The sequence below is a fragment of the Lithobates pipiens genome, unplaced genomic scaffold (assembly GCF_037356315.1).
Source record: "Lithobates pipiens isolate NorthernLeopardFrog02 unplaced genomic scaffold, aLitPip1_a1.2 Scaffold_13, whole genome shotgun sequence".
In the NCBI taxonomy this organism is placed as follows: Eukaryota; Metazoa; Chordata; class Amphibia; order Anura; family Ranidae; genus Lithobates; species Lithobates pipiens.
Window position 1 is genome coordinate 189,128,957 of NW_027507718.1, and position 22,066 is coordinate 189,151,022.

General features: G+C 46.7%; 1 protein-coding gene and 1 long non-coding RNA gene across 3 annotated transcripts in view; one reads left to right on the forward strand and one right to left on the reverse strand.

The window, feature by feature from the left end:
* Positions 1-1,765: 1,765 nt before the first annotated feature.
* Positions 1,766-22,066, forward strand: part of LOC143974526 (uncharacterized) — a 47,230-nt gene continuing 26,929 nt past the window's right edge. The window contains exon 1 of the long non-coding RNA XR_013272238.1: positions 1,766-1,885. This is a non-coding gene — a long non-coding RNA (uncharacterized LOC143974526). The remainder of the gene's footprint in view (positions 1,886-22,066) is intronic.
* The window catches only part of LOC143974525 (calcium/calmodulin-dependent protein kinase type IV-like), an 81,173-nt gene continuing 72,062 nt past the window's right edge, over positions 12,956-22,066 (reverse strand). The window contains exons 10-12 of one of the 2 annotated variants that reach the window (XM_077476025.1): positions 21,617-21,743; positions 17,476-17,628; positions 12,956-14,921 (exon numbers count right to left, since the gene is read on the reverse strand). In XM_077476025.1, coding sequence (XP_077332151.1) covers positions 14,694-14,921; positions 17,476-17,628; positions 21,617-21,743 — 508 coding nt within the window. In that variant the 3' untranslated portion in view covers positions 12,956-14,693. The remainder of the gene's footprint in view (positions 14,922-17,475; positions 17,629-21,616; positions 21,744-22,066) is intronic. The other variant, XM_077476026.1, reaches the window with a different exon arrangement.

Below are 22,066 nucleotides of genomic sequence, written 5' to 3' on the forward strand. Positions count from 1 at the left end.
CAGGGGGACATGCACACAGGACATGCACACAGCACATAGGGGGACATGCACACAGCACAGGGGGACATGCACATAGGGGGACATGCACACAGCACAGGGGGACATGCACACAGCACAGGAGGACATGCACACAGCACAGGAGGACATGCACACAGCACAGGGGGACATGCACACAGCACAGGGGGACATGCACACAGCACAGGGGGACATTCACACAGCACAGGAGGACATGCACACAGGACACTTACACAGCACAGGGGGACATGCACACAGAACACTTACACGGCACAGGGGGACATGTACACAGGAGGACGTGCACACAGCACAGGGGGACATGCACACAGGAGGGACATGCACACAGGGGGACACGTGCACACAGCACAGGGGGACATGCACACGGGGACACGCACACAGCACAGGGGGACATGCACACAGGGGGACACTCACACAGCACAGACGGACACGCACACAGGAGGGACACGCACACAGGAGGACACACACACAGCACAGGAGGACATGCACACAGGAGGACATGCACACAGGAGGACACGCACACAGGACACGCACACAGGGGGACATGCACACAGGGGGACATGCACACAGGACACACACTTACACAGCACAGAACATGCACACAGGACACTTACACAGCACACAGGGGGACATGCACACAGCACAGGAGGACACGCACACAGGACACTTACACAGCACAGGGGGACATGTACACAGGAGGACGTGCACACAGCACAGGGGGACATGCACACAGGAGGGACATGCACACAGGGGGACACATGCACACAGCACAGGGGGACATGCACACGGGGACACGCACACAGCACAGGGGGACATGCACACAGGGGGGACACTCACACAGCACAGACGGACACGCACACAGGAGGACACACACACAGCACAGGAGGACATGCACACAGGAGGACATGCACACAGGAGGACACGCACACAGGAGGACACGCACACAGGGGGACACGCACACAGGGGGACATGCACACAGGACACACACTTACACAGCACAGAACATGCACACAGGACACTTACACAGCACACAGGGGGACATGCACACAGCACAGGAGGACACGCACACAGGAGGACATGCACACAGCACAGGGGGACATGCACACAGCACAGGACATGCACACAGGACACTTACACAGCACACAGGGGGAATCGCACACAGCACAGGACATGCACACGGGAGGACATGCACACAGCACATGAGGACATGCACACAGGACACTTACACAGCACAGGGGGACATGTACACAGGAGGACGTGCACACAGCACAGGGGGACATGCACACAGGGGGACACATGCACACAGCACAGAGGGACATGCACACAGGGGGACACTCACACAGCACAGACGGACACGCACACAGGAGGGACACGCACACAGGAGGGACACGCACACAGGAGGGACATGCACACAGGACACACACTTACACAGCACAGGACATGCACACAGGACACTTCCACAGCACACAGGGGGACATGCACACAGCACAGGAGGACACGCACACAGGAGGACTTGCACACAGCACAGGGGGACATGCATACAGAGAGTCCCGGAGCAGAAGGAGAGAAAAGGATAAGCGTAGGGACGGCATGACAGGTGTGGACAGCACAGTCATGCTAGTAAGGGAAAAAATAATTTGTCTCCTTTAAGAAAAGGGGAGTGGCCGGAGCAGGGGAGGCGCTCGGGCTAGAAAACTATTAGGCAGGAAGGAGAGTGACGTCAGTAGTGAGCGGCGGAGGAAAAGATTCCACACACCCTCACCGCTCTTCCTCCTCGATCCATGGACGGCTGTGTTGGCGGCGGAGGAGTCATTCCTGCACAGCTACGAGCGGCTGCAGCGGTGGCACAGAGGTATGTCACGGCTGCAAGCACGGGCGGGGGGGCCTGTATGCGGAGGACGGGACGAATGGCAGACGGGGGGGGGGGGACCTGTGACTCCATGTGCTCGGCTGGCTCTCCAGCCGGAGCACCTCAGCCAGATACTTCAACGGGGCTCTGTGGCCAGCAGGGTCTCCACGTGCTCGGCGGTCGCTACAGCCGGAACACTTTAGCATGCCACCTCACCAGGGCTCGGTGCCAGCGAGTGCGGCTAGATGGGAACGCGAGAGAGAGCATCACACCTCTCCCCCCCTCCCCCACGGCGAACAGAAGCCCCGGGGTTTCAGGGGGGGTGTGAGACGCACGCAGTTGCAGGAGTGCGGGGGGGGAGCCCTACACTACTCATGGCTCCGTTCCGTTCCCCCATCCCCATTACTCGTCGCAGAGGCCTGGTGCACGCGGCCAGTTTTGACGGAGCAGGTCTGCACAGCGGCACGGGTGGTGGGTCAGGCGGCAGGGCAGGCCCGCTGTCCCACGCGACCTGAGGGAGGACAGGAAGAGCGCGGCGTTGGTGGGGAGCGTGGTCTGAGTTCGGACTGCTGTTGCGGAGACCGGGAGCCCAGCTATGCGGGCACCAAGCGGGTCGGTGTGACAGGACGGTGAGCAGGATGGGAGCGACATCACCGAACCCCAGCAACCTGAGTAGGACCCTCTGGGGGGTGCGGCCAGTGGCCTTTCGGACGGAGGAGGACGGCGGCTGATCGGAGGGAGAACCGTCCGGGTCGGAGAGGGACGAGGACCGGGGACATTCGGCAGCGGTGGATTCCAGAGTCGCGGCTGGTGGGCCCAGTCCTGGACAGCCCGGTGAGTGCAATTCTTCCTTTTCGGTTTTCTCTTTCTATACCTAGTGGTAGATCGGGGGTGGACAGCAGGGCCCCCCGTGGGGGGTAGTTTGTTAGGGGGCAGGCGGTGATAGGCCCCGCGCAGAACATCCCAGGCACCGCACACATAAGGAGCGTGCCACGGCGGCTACACAGCTGGCTTCGGGGGGGATACCAGGGGGGATGACCATCTAAAGACTAAGGTAACGGGACATGTGGAAAGGGGAATGGGTGGAGATCTTCTCATTGTTGCCGATAGGGAGATTCAGCCCCCTTCTTCGCGCTGGGTTGCAGGCGTTCGGCATCTAGGCGAGTGGGGGGGGCGGGAAGGAGGCCCCCCCCCAACACGGCTCGATGCGGTTCTGATACCTGGCAGCCTGTAGCGTCAGGCGTATGGCGGTAGGGCTGGGCTGCGGGACAGTTAATTTTTGACAACGATTGGGTGTCTGACAGACACTGCGATGGGATCACTCGGATCGTTGCCAGTGCATGCAGCTTATGACAGCGGAGCGGGCTCCTAATCCGTTTCAGGCATGGGACTGAGGTCCCGCAGCCTCGGGACAACCGACCACGAACAAGTGACTGCTGGGCGAGCTGTTGCTTTGGACGCTCGTGCTGGTCACGGGGGGTTCCCGGGCGCTGGAAGGTGGTTCGGATGTGGAGGGACGACGACGGTGGATGGTTTTGACGCTTCCTTTTTCCCAGCAGTACCCGACCGGTAATCGGCTCAGGTGTGGGAATCGGGTTTCGCGAGCGGTCACATTACCACGCGCCCCCTCCCTTCTTTAGGACGGTTCCGGTTGCTGATCGGTTGGTTTATCCATTGCTTGTGGTTCCCGGAAATGAGCCCACTATGTTGGGAGGGATTCACCACCTTTCCCATCCAGAGTGTGGTTTGATTAAGGCTTTGATGGCTCAGGGGGAGCATGCGGTTTTCAGGTACTTGTTGGGGTGCAGCGGTATCACGGGTGATGGGTGGGGGTCACGGGGTCAGACGCTGATAGTGAATCAGCTTTCCGGCTTTTGCCGGTTCATCCAGACAGTTTCCGTCTGCCAGACTGTACGTGGCAGGTGGTGTGCTTTGTGGATCATTGTCCCCCATGCGATGCTCCTTCCCATGCGTTTTCTTCACAACGTTCAGTTCCGTTTTTTGGGAACGGGTGGTGCGGGATATCACTGCGATCGACTGGGTCATTCAATATCTGGTGGACTTCAGATGCATTTGCCAACCGGGTTACACCATTTGCGCCGTCCCGTTGGGGACCGTGCGACATATAGCGGAACATTTCGGGGTCCCGCTAACAATGGGTAAGGCGGAGGGCCTCACGTCTGCCACGGTTTTTTTCAGGGCATGGACGTGGATTCAATGGGAAGGGAATGCGATTATCGAGGGACAAGTGGGGAACGTTTAAGGCTGACGGCGTGGACCATTGCTAAGCGAGAGTTATTGTTCATCAGCTACAAACGTTGTGGGTTGGACACATACATAATTAAACATATACATGAGAATTTGCTGGCTTGAATTTCCATGGGCAGGTTTTTGCCGCCGGCTGGCGGCAGACTCTGAGTTAGTCTAGGTCCCTCAGGATTTCGGAAGTCTCGACAGTGAGCCCAGGGGAGACTTGCAGGGGTGGCAGGACATCCTGGAGTCGTTTTATGGGGCATACTCTAATGTGGTCTGGGCCCATCGGTATATTCTAGGGGGATTGTCACGTAGGCTGTGGGCCCCGTGGGCTATGGGGGCCTGTTTTTCGGGAAAGGCAGCGCTGCCCTGGTCCCCCAGCGAGGGGGGAGGCTCGGTTCTGGAGGAACTTGGTTCATCTGGGACGGTTTCAGACTGTGGTAGCGAGGTAAATGTGGTGGGAATCCTTCCGTACCTAAAGGTGTGTCTCTGTTGTGACAACCTGGGGGGGGGGGGGGGGGTCTGGGTGGCATCTGCTTGTCGGTACAGTCTATGCGGGGGCCCGGTGGGGTGAGACATTGGGTGTTGGGCTGTTTCCAAGGGACTGCTTTCGTTATGCAGTGTATGTACCAAGGTTGGGTATCACCGTGGTGAATGCGTGGTCTCGTTTTCAACTGGTCGGTTGCCGGGAGTTAGCACCAGATGCGGAACAACACCGGTCATGGCTTGGGTGGGACATTGCCTTGTGGATCACGGCATGGGGGGATTCATTGATCCGTTAATAGGACAATTTGTGGGGGGCTACTTCAAGGTGAGGCGGGAATGTGCAGCATTTCGGTACAGGGTTGGTACCGCCTCCGAGGGTCGAGAGGTAACCCACGCGGGTCGCTATTGTATTATCAGGGGATTGGAGAGAGATATTTTGGCTGCCGCCATCGATCGGCATTGGCGGACTTGGAGTTTCTTTCAAACTATGAGGCGCCCGGTTTTCCGTTGACATGCTACACAGCCCATTTTGGTGGCTGAGCGACAGTTGTAATTCAGAGCATGAACGTGCCCTGTTCCGCACGGCCTTCTCGCCGGCTCTCGTGGGTGACATTACGGATACGCGAGATGGACAGCCTTTCTTAACGGTCATAAAGTAGGGCAGATGGTGTGGGTTTGTAGGTTATTTGCGGGATTCCGTCAGAAGGTGAGGAAGGCGGTCGAACTGATCGGACCGCTACGGACAGGCGTCTGGAGGGGTTCCGGATTCAGGGGTCACGCATAGGTGGCCGGTAAGAGGAGCACATTGTTTACGGAACAATTTTCGTAGCTGGGTTTCACTACTGGTTGACAGCGGTGGCTATGAGCCACGAAGTTATGCCTCCCAGTCGTTCTGAATTGGGGTGGTCACGGGGGGCTGCCAGGCCCAGCTCCAAGTGATGTTACAAATAAGTGCTTGGACAGGTGGGACTCAGGGATGGATTTGAGTTTTTTTATATTCACCCATATTCGTTGCAGATTTGGGTCTAAGGATGCGGCTTTCGGGCCTTTATCTTAGCATTACGGAAGGGGGAACTTACTGTTTTGGGTTGTCATTTTCTTGTTTGCATTGGGGAAGTTGGCCAGTGTTGATCCTGGGTCACTCATAGGTTTACTGGGGTGGGCCAGAGGATCAAATGTTCGGCTAATAGGTGCGCAATGGGGCAGCTCAGCCAGCATGGTCATGGCTTGGTCAGATATGGTGGGCAGTCATCTTGGCCTGCGGAAAAGGTTTATAGGACTCTGGGGGGTAAGAACATGGAAGTGAGTAGGCTTGTGAGCAGGAACGGGGGTATGGCTGTACGTCATGGTGAGCTGGAGGTGGATACTTGGAGGTATCTTGGGAACGATGGGGGTGCGCTGTAACGAAGTGATACCAGTCTTTGGGCTCTAGGTTTGCGGAAGGCATACATCGAGCGAGGAGGGTGTGGAGGTGCACGCAAGGGTAAGGTTTTACCCCTTTCGTGCTGTGGCAGTGGTTGGATCTTTGAAGGAGGAGAATATGGATGTTATATGCATATATAACATGGTTGGTACCCATCCGTGGGATGGGGGATTAACATGGTTGGTACCCATCTGTGGGATGGGGTTAGCATGGTCGGTACCCATCTGTGGTACGGGGTTAACATGCTTGGTACCCATCTGTGGTATGGGGTTAACATGGTTGGTACCCATCTGTGGCATGGGGGTTTAACATGGTTGGTACCCATCTGTGGTATGGGGTTAACATGGTTGGTACCCATCTGTGGTATGGGGATAACATGGTTGGTACCCATCTGTGGATGGGGTTATCAGGTACCTTCTGGTTAACAAGGGGTTAACCTGGAAGGGGTAAAAGGTGGGTCACTGCGAAAGTTGAGTACCGTCTCCGGGTCCGGGGATTTGCGACTGGAGGCCTAAAGTAAAAAGAAGTTTGTCGCAGTGACCAGTGGGGTGGGTTTCCCCTCAAAGACCCCAAAAGTACAAAAAGTTGGTTATGAGTTATTTTAAATGTTGTTTATTTAATCTCAAAGTAATTGTTAATAAAAGGCCATCAAGGCCATTTAATCCAAAATCTTGTCATGTCATTTGTGAAGGGATTTGGAGAGGGTTAGATATTATGGTTAACGGGTGGAGGAAGTGACTGTGGGTTAGGTCCTTCACATGTCAAGAGAGTCCCGGAGCAGAAGGAGAGAAAAGGATAAGCGTAGGGACGGCATGACAGGTGTGGACAGCACAGTCATGCTAGTAAGGAAAAAATAATTTGTCTCCTTTAAGAAAAGGGGAGTGGCCGGAGCAGGGGAGGCGCTCGGGCTAGAAAACTATTAGGCAGGAAGGAGAGTGACGTCAGTAGTGAGCGGCGGAGGAAAAGATTCCCACCCACCCTCCCGAGTATCGTTGATTATAATAGAGGCTGTACGGACAGCCCATGGCAGTGGTTGGATCTTTGAAGGAGGAGAATATGGATGTTATATGCATATATAACATGATTGGTACCCATCCGTGGGATGGGGGTTAACATGGTTGGTACCCATCTGTGGGATGGGGTTAGCATGGTCGGTACCCATCTGTGGTACGGGGTTAACATGCTTGGTACCCATCTGTGGTATGGGGTTAACATGGTTGGTACCCATCTGTGGCATGGGGGTTTAACATGTTGGTACCCATCTGTGGTATGGGGTTAACATGGTTGGTACCCATCTGTGGTATGGGGATAACATGGTTGGTACCCATCTGTGGTATGGGGATAACATGGTTGGTACCCATCTGTGGATGGGGTTATCAGGTACCTTCTGGTTAACAAGGGGTTAACCTGGAAGGGGTAAAAGGTGGGTCACTGCGAAAGTTGAGTACCGTCTCCGGGTCCGGGGATTTGCGACTGGAGGCCTAAAGTAAAAAGAAGTTTGTCGCAGTGACCAGTGGGGTGGGGTTCCCCTCAAAGACCCCAAAAGTACAAAAAGTTGGTTATGAGTTATTTTAAATGTTGTTTATTTAATCTCAAAGTAATTGTTAATAAAAGGCCATCAAGGCCATTTAATCCAAAATCTTGTCATGTCATTTGTGAAGGGATTTGGAGAGGGTTAGATATTATGGTTAACGGGTGGAGGAAGTGACTGTGGGTTAGGTCCTTCACATGTCAAGCACAGGGGGACATGCACACAGGACACACACTTACACAGCACAGGACATGCACACAGGACACTTACACAGCACACAGGGGGAATCGCACACAGCACAGGACATGCACACAGGAGGACATGCACACAGGAGGACATGCACACAGGGGGACATGCACACAGGAGGACACGCACACGGGAGGACATGCACACAGGGGGACATGCACACAGGACACACACTTACACAGCACACAGGGGGACATGCACACAGCACAGGTGGACATGCACATAGGGGGACATGCACACAGGACATGCACACAGCACAGGGGGACATGCACACAGGACATGCACACAGCACAGGGGGACATGCACACAGCACAGGGGGACATGCACACAGCACAGGGGGACATGCACACAGGACATGCACACAGCACAGGGGTACATGCACACAGCACAGGGGGACATGCACACAGCACAGGGGGACATGCACACAGGACATGCACACAGGACATGCACACAGCCAGGAGGACACTGTGGGATGGAGGGACCCGGGGCCCATGCATCTGTCTGTACCCCCCCCCATCACGTGTGGCGGCCCCCTGGTGTCTCGGCTTCACTCACCGAGTCACTGGATGCTGAGCCTGAGTCCTGAGACACTTCTAACAGCGCGCTGCTCCCCGCCGGCCCCTCCACTCTTTTCGTCGGCCCCAGGTCAGGTGATGTCACGATGCATACAGTACAAGCACCTGGCCTGGGATGGACGGGGGAAGGAGGGGCCGGCGGGGATCAGCGCACAGTTAGCATCTACATCTATTGGAAGGTGAACCTCTGGAGGTGAGTCTCAGGTCTTTTGCAGGTTTTCTTCTAAGACTGCCCTGTATTTGGCTCCATCCATCTTCCCATCGACTCTGACCAACTTCCCTGTCCCTGCTGAAGAAAAGCGTCCCCACAACATGATGCTGCCCAACACCATGTTTCACGGTGGGGATGGTTTGTTCACGGTGATGTGCAGTGTTAGTTGTCTGCCACACACACATATCGTTTTGCCTTTAGAAGGTCGAAAAGTTAAAATGTTCAATTTTGGTCTCATCTGACCAGAGCACCTTCTTCCACATGTTTGATGTGTCCCCCACATGGCTTCTCGCAAACTTCAAACGGGCCTTCTTATGGCTTTCTTTCAATAATGGCTTTTTTCTTGCCATTTTTCCATAAAGGCCATATTTGTGGATTACATGACTAAGCCCTTGTACACACGGTCGGAGATTCCGACAACCAAATCCGTCGGAGTAATTCCGACGGATTAATTCCGGAAGAGGTCCGGAAGTGATGTTGCATACACACGGTCGGACAAAGTTGTCGGAAAATCCGATTGTACATAACGTGATGACGTTATTTCGTTACGACGGGACTACGTTCAGGCTAGTAGCCAATAGCTTTGGTCTAGGAATTTGATCTGAGCATGCGTGGCACTTTGTCCGTCGGAGTAGGCTACAAATGATCAGAGTATGTCCGATTGGAGCATTTTGTCGGAAAATTTTACCGGCAAGTTGGAAAAGTTGGTCCGTCGGATATTCCGACAGAAACAGTCCGATGGAGACCACACACAGTCGGAATATCCGACAAAATGGTCCGATAGGACACATTCCATCGGAATCTCCGACTGTGTGTACAAGGGCTAATAGTTGTCCTGTGGACAAATTCTGCCACCTGTTGTGGATCTATACAGCCCTTCAGAGTTACCATGGGCTTCTTGGCTGCTTCTCTGATTAATGCTCTCCTTGCCCGGCCTGTCAGTTTAGGTGGACGGCCATGTCTTGGTAGGTTTGCAGTTGTGCCATACTCTTTCCATTTTCGCATGATAGATTGAACAGTGCTCTGTGAGATGTTTAAAACTTCAGATTTTTTTTATAACCTAAACTAACCCTGCTTTAAACTTCACAACTTTATCCCTGACCTGTCTGTTCCTTGGCCTTCGTGATGCTGTTTGTTCACTAAGGTTCTCTAATAAACCTCTGAGAGCTTCACAAAGCAGCTGTATTTATACTGAGATTAAATTACACAATAAAATACATTTACATTTTGGTTATAACATAAAAAGATGTGGAAAATTTTAAGGGGTATGAATACTTTTCAAGGCACTGTACAGACCGGAAGATTTTTCCCCCTTAATGACCAGGCCATTTTTTGTGATAAGGCACTGCGTCGCTTTAACTGACAATTGCGCAGTTGTGCGACGCTGTACCCAAACAAAATTTCCCCCACATATAGAGCTTTCTTTGGGTGGTATTTGATCACCCCTGTGCTTTTTATTTTTTATGCTTTAAACAAAAAAAGAGCGAAAATTTAGAAAAATGTTTTTTTTAAATAATATATATATATATAATACATATATGTGTATATATATATATATATATATATATACACACTTTTTACTATAATAAATATCCCAAAAAAAACAAAAAACAAACAAACATATTTCTTCATCAGTTTAGACCAATATGTATTCTTTTACATATTTTTGGTAAAAAAACGCAATAAGCGTATATTGATTGGTTTGTGCAAAAGTTATAGCGTCTACAAACTAAGGGATAGATTTATGGCATTTTTATTATTTATTTCTTTTTTACTAGTCCTGGCGGCGATCAGCGATTTTTAGTGGGATTGCGACGGACAGATCGGACACTTTTGACATGTTTTTGGGAACTCTGACATTTATACAGCAATCAGTGCTATAAAAATGCACTGATTACTGTGTAAATGTCACTGGCAGGCAAGGGGTTAACAAGGGGTTAAATGTGTTCCCCGGGAGGTGTTTCTAACTGTGGGGGGATAAGACTGACTAGGGGAGGAGAGAGATCGCTGTTCCTAATCACTAGGAACTGCAGATCACTCTCTCCTCCCCTGTCAGAACAGGGAACTGTCTATTTACATTGACAGATCCCCGTTCTGGCTCACTTTCCCACGATCGCGGGTGGCCGGTGGGCATTGCGGCCATCAGCCACACACATCGGGTCCCCCGCCTTGCAGCGGGCGCGTGCCTGCTATGCCTCTTAAAGGAGCCGACGTACACCTACAGCGGTTTGCAGGAACGAGCCAACTTGCCGCAGTATAATTACGACGGCTGGTCGGTAAGTGGTTAAAGGGTGGTTTTTGAGTAACAAACAGAAATTTATTTAAATTGTGCCGTCACATGAGGTTGTACAGTAGGGGCCATATGAAATACACCTATAAGAAAAGACAATGAATGGAAGACTAGTGACCTTTCTAGCATCTAACAGCAGAAAAATGTACTGTGGAGGAAATCTCTGGATTGAAGGGGAACATTGCAGCAAAAACTGGTTTTAATAATTTATCTTAATGGGCTATTCATTTTAATTTTGTAAAAACGAAGGCACATACAAAAACAAAGGCACATTCGATCATAATAATAAAAAGAGATTTTAATAATTGAAGAAAAACATATAAAACACTCATACATCACAAAGACCAATCTCTCATGGCATATTTTAAGCTTTTTTTTATAATACCAATACTAAATGTGGACATAAAATAAAAGAGATTAAGATTATTTTTTAGCATTATAGGTACATTGAAAAATATATCTGACACAAAACATCCCAAAGCAGACATGTCTCTATCAGGGTTTCTCAATATAAACTTTTTAATACATATGAAAAACTATAACCGATCCATATTATACAGAGTATACTATAGTACAGTCGTAAAACATCCCCTGCAGAGCACCTGTACATGGCTCATATTGCGCTTTCGCAATTTGTTTTTCATTATAGCAGTATGCATTGCACATTGATTTTGATGTTTCTGAAAGTTACCTCGCTTTCCTTTGTATACATGTAGTGCAGGGGTTGTGACCAAGATATCATGCTAAATAATGTGATGTTCTTTAACCACTTCAGCCCCGGACCATTTTGCTGGCCAAAGACCAGACCACTTTTTGCGATTCGGCACTGCATCGTTTTAACTGACAATTGCACGGTCATGTGATGTGGCTCCCAAACAAAATTGACGTCCTTTTTTTCACCCCCTCCTGCGTTTTTTTTTTTTGCGCTATAAACAAAAATAGAGCGACAATTTTGAAAAAAACACATTATTTTCTACTTTTTGTTATAATAAATACCCCCCAAAAATATATAAAAAAAACATTTTTTTCCCTCAGTTTAGGCTGATACGTATACTTCTACATATTTTTGGTAAAAAAAAATTGCAATAAGCGATTTATTGATTGGTTTGCGCAAAAGTTATAGCGTTTACAAAATAGTGGATGGTTTTATGGCATTTTTATTAATAATTTTTTTGGCAGCGATCAGCAATTTTTATTGTGACTGCGACATTATGGCGGACACATCGGACATTTTTGACACATTTTTGGGACCATTGTCATTTATACAGCAATCACTGCTATACAAATGCATTGATTCCTGTGTAAATGACACTGGCAGTGAAGGGGTTAACCAGTGGGTGGCAGTGTAGGGGTTAAGTGTTCCTAGGGGTGTGTCACTAACTGTTGGGGGCTGGGCTTTCATTTAGTGAACACTGATCTCTGCTCCAATCACATGGAGGGGGTCGAACTGTTCTTGGGATTGATAGGCAGGGTACAGGATTATACATACATCAGCAGCTCCTACGGGGGTAGTACTACATACATATTGCCCATTCTAATTTAATCCAGATTAGGTGCAAATGTAGGCAACTGTACTAAACAAACGCAAGCAAACACATGTGCAAAAGTGTGCTCATAGAGTCATGTTTTTAGGTATGACAGCTTTTTTAATATTGAGTTAGCAACATGAATTTGATGCAATTCAACATAATCCAGACTCCTTCAGCCAGTTTAGGAGTGATTAAATTATGCATATATATAACCAGGTACAAACTGAATAAAAAGGGACTAACACCTCCAAGATGGTGGCAGTTTGATCCTTATCATAGGTGACACATACGTGAACGACTTTATTCTATGAGCACACTCTTTTGCACTCAGTTGTTTTGCATTCATTCAGTTTGCTGTTTTGTGTTTGAAAACTGAAGTAAATATCTGAAATATCAAATCAATGTGCAATGCATACTGCTATATGAACAATAAATAGCAAAAGTGCAATATGATCAGCCCCCTGTGTGCTCCACCGCCCCCCCCCCCCCCATAGCTCTGCCAATTTCCCCCCTTCACTACCCCCCCCCCCGGATGCTGTAAAAGATGTGTCAGTATGGAGAGTGTGGCAGGGGCCAAAAATGTCATTTACTGGCCCCTTCCTTTTCACTGATCACTGACTCTATTCATTCATAACTGTAGCATATTTAAGTGTTATTCCACTGAAAAAATAAATCATAAATAAAAAAAACAAAAGTTGAATTTTTTTTTTAACTCACCTCTAAATATCTGTTGCTAGGGGGTTATTGTAGTCTGCCTCCTTCAGTGCCTGGGCTGGTGACATCACTTCCCCATTGGCGCAGGAAGGGCTTAGCTCTGCCCCCTCCCTGCTCCCAGATGACTGCACGGCCAATCACGGCCTCTCGTGCATGCGCAGGGGGTGCCCGGCTGTAAAGCCACAGCCGGGTGCCCACATTTAGCATGCCGGTGCCGCTGAGTGGAGGGGGGAGCAAGCAGGGCTTCGTTCCTCTGCATCGCTGGACCCTGGGACAGGTAAGTGTCCGATTATTAAAAGTCAGCAGCTGCAGTATTTGTAGCTGCTGGCTTTTATTTATTTTAGTTTTTTTAAGGGGAACACCTCTTTAAGATATGTTTACTATGCTTCAGTTTGTGAATGAAAGCAAAGCTCTGTACAGAGCTATTCCTGTCCATTCATTTTGTGTAGCTGAGGCTGCAGCGATGGAGATTGAGGGCTGTGTCTTCAATCTCTTCTCTCTGTCTCAAAGGTGAAACATCACAGGTCTGTTTAGACCCCTGATAGTTGACCAAAGCCCCCCAATGGGACTCCTAAAAAATAAATAATAAAATAGATTTGTAAAAATATAAAAAACAATGGTACAAAACAATTGAAAAAAATAACCAAAAAAAAACTGCTGACACCAGTGGTGGAACTTCCAGGGTCACAAAGGTCACACTTGCAACTGGGCCCTGGTATTCCACCATCGTGGGAGAGCCCCAAGACAGCAAGAAGGGGGCTCACTGCAGAACATGTAAAAGGGTCCTGCTTTGGGACTATAATAAAGGGGGTAAAGAGCCCTGGGATCAGTGGGAAGAGTCTCGGCTTGGGGTCAGGGGGCCCTTCATGGTTTCTTGCACTGGGGCCTCTGAAGTTTTAGTTACGCCTGTGATAGGAAATCTCCCCTTTGGGACATTTTTATGTCAAATATATTGGATTCTAAGCGTTTCGCCCTATCTTGGCTGGTATAGCAAGTAATACTCTAATCGTTATGTGGTTAGAGGATATCCAGTTCCAGTTGGTATTTGAAATTGTAGAATATACTCAGAATAAAGCTGATCCCTGTTTTTCAAGCTCAAATCCATAAAAAAGTTATGGTAAACCCAGGTATAACAACGTGGTTTTAACACAAGGAGATCTAATGAAACTATTACTTTAACTATATGAGCACAATAGAGCTCACTCATAAAACCTAAACTAAAGTTTCCACTTGAATAAATAACAGCTGGAAATTGATGCACTTTTACTTTCCTTTGCCCTGTTATCAGTTAGTGTAAAAGCTATTATAGTGTAGCCACCATAATTATTTAGGAAATAGCATTTCCTTCATTTAGAAGGATAGAACAGCTTTGATTTGCCCTACTGTAGTTGAAGCTTAACGGTGGCTATTAATATTTCTTGATGTATTTTTAAACAGATTACCAGTACATGATTCACACTTGGTTAATGAACATCCTTGGTATTTGACTGACCCTGCATTCATCTGCGTCATGAAAATTTAGAGCAGGAAAAGCTGGCAAAATAATGATAGTGTTAACGATCAGTTCCAATGGCTGTGACTATAGAATGCTCCTGTTGTACAGGTTCAGGAGATGGTTCTTGCAAGATACTTTGCTGTTTAGTTGTCAAATGGGGTTCTCCTGCATCAGAACCTGAACAAGTACATCTTTGTGGGACATCAGAGCTTTGCAGACTTCTTGTGGTCTCGACATGACTGTGGCTTCCTAAGCGGCTTGAAGCTACTACAGCTTTCATGGCTGCCTAAAGAGTATAAAATATTAGAAAAATACAATCATTTTGATACTTTCATTCAGAATGATTAAAAAATACACTTGCATCAGTGTTGCCAATTTACCAGATTGAAATTTGGCATTACACCCAAAATTTACTGGCTCAGCCAAGTTTTTACTGGCATTTCCAAAAATTACAAGATTACATTTTTAAGTGCAAATTTCAGTATTTAGGCTACAAGCAAGCACAATATGCAATTAGCAATGTGATTCATGGTAGATATTAATAAAAAAAAAACATGTTTCTTATTTTATTTTGTAAGTAGCTCAGGGACAGCACTCGGGAAGGCAAGACATTAGAAAGGGCAGGCACACATACAGTGACAGCAGTGTGCAGCAACACAGATGATGATGACACCTCACCGACACAACAGGTTCCTTCCTGAGTCACAGTGACAGTCTCTCTCCACGCCAGGTGGTCCCTTCAGTCCAAACAGTACTGACAGTCCCGCTCCTGGCTTGCCTTGCTCCCGTCCTGCAGACCTGTACACGAGGCTCCGCCTGCTTTGCTCGGCTCCCTTGCACCGTGACATCACATGACACGCTTAGACACTGCCTCCACTAGACCTGTCCCCTTGCCAGCGCTGCCTGAACACATTGTAGCAGGCACTCTGATGGTCTCGGTCTGCTCCACACCAGAACTGCACATGCGCAGTTCCGAGCTGAGCGTCATAGCCATATTTTTAACTGGCAACCTGTTTTTCCAGTCACAGGCATTTCCTGGCAGGAGAAAAGTGCCAGTTTTTCACTGGCTGCCAGTAAAAATACTGACGGTTGGCAACACTGACTTACATAAGAATAATTTCTTTAGCAAACCTAAGTGTTATGTGAATGTTCAGTAAGTTCACACAATTGTCTTTAGTATAAGACTTCTATGCTATGTTTAAGTTGGTGAATTCACTAGGTGTTAAAAAATCTTAAAGCGGAGCTCCACTCAAAAAGGGAAGCTCTGCTTGTCTGCCTCCTCCCCCCCTCCACTGCCACATTTGGCACCTTTTTTGGAGGGGAGGCGGAGCAGGTACCACATTTTGACAGTTTGCCACGGCTTTTAGTTTTTTTTTGGGGGGGGTGGAACTCCTCTTTAACATGTACAAAAATTTGAGTATTCTATTCATGAACTGTATTTTGGTAAACTGTATATTGCTCTCAACACAGGTTTTCTTTTAAATCTGAACAGGGCTGGAGCACAAAAATACTTTTTTAGTGGAGTCCCCCACACACCGCGAGGGTTACTTAGATGATAGCTATGTTTAGGGGGTAGAGAAAAAGACAGGATTACCCTATTCCCTGTTCTGGCAGACTCCATTGCTGCCCTCCTCACCTTGACACTCCAGCCTGTGGGCTGTCCCTCAGCATCATCACATACAATGCAGGGCTATCAAACCTGCATTGCATTTGGGGATGTGAGATGCGACCACAGTTATTAGAGAGAAGACAGAGCTGAACAGGTTGCATGGATGAAAGGAGCCAGCTGGAGTATGGAATACGGTATATATATATATATAAATATATATATATATATATCCTCATTTTGGGACCCCTAGACATAACAACCAATTTGTTCTAGCTAGGGGTTCATCTTTAAGCAAACTGACAACTAAAAGTAATGTCAATGTTAAAGCAGGTATATATAGAGATATACAGTATCTCTCAAAAGTGAGTACATCCCTCACATTTTTGTAACTATTTTATTATATCTTTTCATGTGATAACAATGAACAAATGAAAATATAGATGTTAAACTCAGCGCTGCTCCAATAAACAATAAACTAATTGCACTGAGCACTTTACATTGTTAATTAATGCTATGGGGGTTATTTATGAAAGGCAAATCCACTTTGCACTACAAGTGCAAACTACAAGTGCAAAGTCCACTTGAAATTGCACTGAAAGTGCACTTGGAAGTGCAGTCGCTGTAAATCTGAGGTATAGATCTGAAATGAGTGGAAGCTCTGCTGATTTTATCATCCAATCATGTGCAAGATAAAATGCTGTTCTTTATGTCCCTTGCATGTCCCTCTCAGATCTACAGCGACTGCACTTCCAAGTCCACTTTTAGTGCATTTTCAAGTGCACTTTGCACTTGTAGTTTGCACTTGTAGTGCAAACTGAATTTAACTGGATTTGCCTTTTCGTAAATAACCCCCTTTGTCATAGATTATACTGATGTAGGCACTTTATTATATATTACTTTATTTTGAGTATGTTTCAAAATTTTTCATTTTGGCAGGGTAAAAATCTTGTGAATAGATATAAACAAAGCAGATATGTTTGAAGTCCAGTCTGGGTGGAAACCATGGCTCCCTTCTCAGATACGCCTAAGGAGTGAATGTGTGTTTTTCGTAGATTACCAAATTAAAATGAAAGAAAAAAGGCTAAGAAAGAAAAGTGATGCTGCCATCAAAATTTAAGGATTAGTATGCTGCAATATATAATGTTTGTTTTTATGTTTATTTGTGTTTTAGGGATGCTGTATAAAACACATCTTTTAGCAGTTTGTGTAACCTCAATGGTGCACAACTCACCTTAAGTTTGCGCTTTGCATTAAATTCCTGAAGTTTCTTTTGTGTTTGATCCATATGAGAAACCTTAGCACCTCTTCCCGTTACCCAGGGATGCTGCAGAGCCTGAGGAACCGTTAGTCTTTTCTGTGGATCCAGCACAATCAGCTTCTTGACCTGCAATTATAATGTGTTTGTGAAGCTTAAAAAACATGAGAAACATACAGTATATTCTGTTAAGATTAGTTGCAGATTTGCACATCGGGATGTGTTCTTGCTTTGGCTTCTTGCTTGTTTCAACTATAGTTGCCACCTCCCTGTTTTTGAACCAAATAACTATGTATATGGCTTATGTTCTTTGGTGAAGTTTGAGTCTTGCTGACTGAAGTTTCACCCTGGCCTGGAAATTTACTCTGGGACCTTGGGGTCTAGTTGGGTTTCAAGATCATTGTTGGTGCTACAGTGTTTACAAAAATGGGAATTATAAATCTCATCACGCAGAATGTGAAAGAAATCAGTGTTAGTTGACGACCCAGTAAAGACTAAAGAAAAGGTAGTCCCCAGCAGTCTATTGGATGAGAATGCAGTCCATACAGTCTTGACCTTTCACAGTTGTCTAAGGACACCACCATTTGGTGAGATTAATATTATTCTCTACTATGCTGCCAATGACTTTGCAGACCGGTGTCTCTAACATATATCAGTAATGGCTCTAACAGCTCAGTCTCCAATATCATGTCAGTGTTTTTAATCTAATACAGCAATGTCTGTACTATGGCAGTATTGCTAACAGGGCATTCTGATGCATGCTGTCCAAAAGAGTAGTCTCTCCAACATGTTAATAGGCTCAATTCACAAAGCTAACACAGCAGGATAAGATCCCAATTTTCAATGGGATTTAAAAATTACAGTCATATGGCTGAAAAAAGGATCCTTACATAATGCAACTGCTGTTTAAGAGACAGCTCTGTCAAAGACTTTATTAGGCCCAATTCACAGAGCTTTATGAATACAGTGCCTTGCAAAAGTATTCGGCCCCCTTGAACTTTTCAACCTTTTGCCACATTTCAGGCTTCAAACATAATGATATAAAATTTTAATTTTTTGTGAAGAATCACCAACAAGTGGGACACAATTGTGAAGTGGAACGAAATCTATTGGATCATTTAAACTTTTTTAGCAAATAAAAAACTAAAAAAATTATTCGGCCCCTTTACTTTCAGTGCAGCAAACTCACTCCAGAAGTTCAGCGAGGATCTCTGAATGATCCAATGTTGTCCTAAATGACTGATGGTGATAAATAGAATCCACCTGTGTGTAATCAAGTCTCTGTATAAATGCACCTGCTCTGTGATAGTCTCAGGGTTCTGTTGAAAGTGCAGAGAGCATCATGAAGACCAAGGAACACACCAGGCAGGTCCGTAATACTGTTGTGGAGAAGTTTAAAGCCGGATTTGGATACAAAAAGATTTCCCAAGCTTTAAACATCCCAAGGAGCACTGTGCAAGCGATCATTTTGAAATTTAAGGAGTATCAGACCACTGCAAATCTACCAAGACCTGGCCGTCCCTCTAAACTTTCAGCTCAGACAAGGAGAAGACTGATCAGAGATGCAGCCAAGAGGCCCATGATCACTCTGGATGAACTGCAGAGAACTACAGCTGAGGTGGGAGAGTCTGTTCATAGGACAACAATCAGTCGTACACTGCACAAATCTGGCCTTTATGGAAGAGTGGCAAGAAGAAAGCCATTTCTCAAAGATATCCATAAAAAGTCTCGTCTAAAGTTTGCCACAAGCCACCTGGGAGACACACCAAACATGTGGAAGAAGGTGCTCTGGTCAGATGAAACCAAAATCAAACTTTTTGCCCACAATGCAAAACGATATGTTTGGCGTAAAAGCAACACAGCTCATCACCCTCAACACACCATCCCCACTGTCAAACATGGTGGTGGCAGCATCATGGTTTGGGCCTGCTTTTCTTCAGCAGGGACAGGGAAGATGGTTAAAATTGAGGGGAAGATGGATGCAGCCAAATACAGGACCATTCTGGATGAAAACCTGTTGGAGTCTGCAAAAGACCTGAAACTGGGACGGAGATTTATCTTCCAACAAGACAATGATCCCAAACATATAACAAAATCTACAAAGGAATGGTTCACAAATAAACGTATCCTGGTGTTAGAATGGCCAAGTCAAAGTCCAGACCTGAATCCAATCGAGAATCTGTGGAAAGAGCTGAAAACTGCTGTTCACAAACGCTCTCCATCCAACCTCACTGAGCTTGAGCTGTTTTGCAAGGAAGAATGGGCAAGAATTTCAGTCTCTCGATGTGCAAAACTGATAGAGACATACCCCAAGTGACTTGCAGCTGTAATCGCAGCAAAAGGTGGCTCTACAAAGTATTACCGCAAGGGGGCCGAATAATTTTGCACGCCCCACTTTTCATTTTTCATTAGTTACAAAAGTTTCAAAAATCCAATAGATTTCGTTCCACTTCACAATTGTGTCCCATTTGTTGGTGATTCTTCACAAAAAATAAAAATTTTATATCGTTATGTTTGAAGCCTGAAATGTGGCAAAAGGTTGAAAAGTTCAAGGGGGCCGAATACTTTCGCAAGACACTGTATGCGTAAAGCTCTGTGAATTGGGCCTAATAAAGTCTTTGACAGAGCTGTCTCTTAAACAGCAGTTGGTTCATATTTCTTTTTCTGTCAAGCAGTGGACAATCCATACACCCATAAATAGTGGAATGGAAACATTATGCACAAGGGGTCTTAAAAGCAGCAGCAACAGGAAAGTACTTCCTCAAGGCTGAAGGGCAGGAGAAGTAACGAAAAGCATGCACATGCAACACTCCACCTAGCAGATTCTGTTAGCACAGAATAGGATAATAATGTCAAAATTAAAATGGCTAGAAAGTGCTCTGCGGTAACTAACACAGTACACAAGGGTCCACAAAGTGCCACATTGCAAAACCCAGTGCCCAGAGGTCGCATCTTTTAGGTCTGCAGGCTCCATATGCAGCTTTTAAATGCAATTCACTTAAGTGACATGTTGCATCTGGCAGCAGGAGACAGTGGTAAGTGACATGTTGCATCTGGCGGCAGGTGACGGTGGCAAGTGTCATGTTGCATTTGGCATCAGGTGACTGTGGCAAGCGAGATTTTGCATCTGGCAGCAGGTGACGGTGGTAAGTGACATGTTGCATCTGGCAGCAGGTGACGGTGGCAAGTAACATGTTGCATCTGGCAGCAGGTGATTGTGGTAAGTGACATGTTGCATCTGGCAGCAGGTGACGGTGGCAAGTAACATGTTGCATCTGGCAGCAGGTGATTGTGGTAAGTGACATGTTGCATCTGGCAGCAGGTGACGGTGGTAAGTGACATGTTGCATCTGGCGGCAGGCGATGGTAGCAAGTGACATGCTGCATGTGGTGGTAGGCGACGGTAGCAAGTGACACGCTGCATCTGACAGCAGGTGAAGGTAGCAAGTGACACCCTACATCTGGCCATAGGTGGCGTTAGTAAGTGACACGATGCATCTGGCGGCAGGCGATGGTAGCAAGTGACATGCTGCATCTGGCGGCAGGCGACAAACTCACGGTTCAAGCATGGTGTCGGGATGATTAAAGTGCTAACACGTCCTTTAGAAGGATTATTTCATTTTCCTTGATCAGTGTTAGAAATGTTGAAGGAGCCAATGGGAGCTGCTGACTTTTACTGCATTCAAGTTCTATATTTCTTGTTTACAAATCCCTACATTGCTAAGTAGTAGAGCTGTGATTAGTTAATGCTGGTAAAAGTCAGGATGTGGTTGACATGGTTGCAGTTTAGGCTTACTGAAACAACTGTAAACTCAAAAGTTTAGAATTACCGCTGATAAGCTGATAAGCATTATCTACTCAGGTGGAGGAGGTTAGTAAGATGACCACTCCCATGTGGGGGTGCCAGAAATATATTGGTACCCTGGCGTCTGTGACCCTAGGACCCTAGGCCCTGCTTGTTTTATTTATTTACACATCACACCACCCATAGTAGCACAGAAGTTTTACCAATTTTTTTACTTAAGGTTGTATATATTGTTTAAATGCACCACTTCATAGGCATGTTCAGGGCAAAAATGTTGCATTTTTTAACATTGCCCTTATAGTATTTTTCTTACCAGGTCCTTGGCATTCAAAGAGATTTCATCCCACCAGGGAGAAATAAATTCGTAGTCACAAGTAAGGATCCTACTGTACATGTATTGATCACCCCGTAGATCAAAAAACGGTTCAAAGCCACATAACCTACAGAGAAAAGATAAAGTTTATAGTTATAGTGTCAGTATGAAACACAAAGATAGTCAAAATGAATGATTCTCTGTTTCAATTGTCTATGCATAGTACAACTGTGTAACATTTTGTACATGGGGAGGTCTAGCTCAAAGAAAATGTAATTTTGGGAAAAAAAAGAGGTCATCCAATTGGTTGCCTCCATTTTGTGTCTAATTATATCAACTCATTCATCATATTTTATAGACCAGTGGTTTTCAACCTTTATGAGACCAGAAGTGCTACATTCTTTTTAAAACCTTCCATGCACCAACAATAAAAAACAAAACAAAAAAAAA